The 521-nt window shown below is 56.8% G+C and overlaps 1 protein-coding gene across 1 annotated transcript in view; it reads left to right on the top strand.

The window, feature by feature from the left end:
- Window positions 1-328: 328 nt before the first annotated feature.
- The window catches only part of EMH_0008140 (uncharacterized protein), a gene marked incomplete at both ends in the record, with an annotated part of 3877 nt that continues 3684 nt past the window's right edge, over window positions 329-521 (top strand). The window contains one exon of the mRNA XM_013498248.1: window positions 329-505. Within this exon, the coding sequence (XP_013353702.1) occupies window positions 329-505 (177 nt within the window). The remainder of the gene's footprint in view (window positions 506-521) is intronic.

The raw sequence follows: 521 nt of genomic DNA, 5'->3' as shown, positions 1-521 counted from the left end.
CAGCAGATGCTTCTTTTGACTGCTGCAGTTACAGAAGGATTTGCATGCAGCAGCAGCAGCAGCAACAGCAACAGCAACAGCAGCAGCAGCAGCAGCAGCAGCATGTAAAACGAGCAGAGACAACAGCAACCATAGCAAGGGCAGCAGCAGCAACAGCAGCAGCAGCAGCAGCAGCAACAGCAACAGCAGCAGCAGCAGCAGCGATACCAACAGAAAAGACAGCAGCAACACACACAGCGACAGCAGCAACTGCAGCAGCAGCAGCAGCAGCAGCACATGCAGCGGCAACCACAGCAGCAGCAGCAGCAGCAGCAGCAGCAGCAGCAATATGCACGTAGTTGAGGCTGATCTGCTGCAGTCTACACACCCATCGGAGGGGTCAGCTGCTGCGGATACAGCTGCTGCTGCTGCTGCTGCTGCTGCAGCAGCAGCAGCAGCAGCAGCAAGAGCAGCAGGAGATGCAGCGAAGAAGCGACAACAGCAACACATGAAGACCCTGAAACAGGTGTTGCTGCTGCTGC

The sequence above is a fragment of the Eimeria mitis genome, genomic scaffold (assembly GCF_000499745.2).
Source record: "Eimeria mitis Houghton genomic scaffold, Emh_scaff329, whole genome shotgun sequence".
NCBI lineage: Eukaryota > Apicomplexa > Conoidasida > Eucoccidiorida > Eimeriidae > Eimeria > Eimeria mitis.
This window is presented reverse-complemented; position numbering and strand designations above follow the sequence as displayed.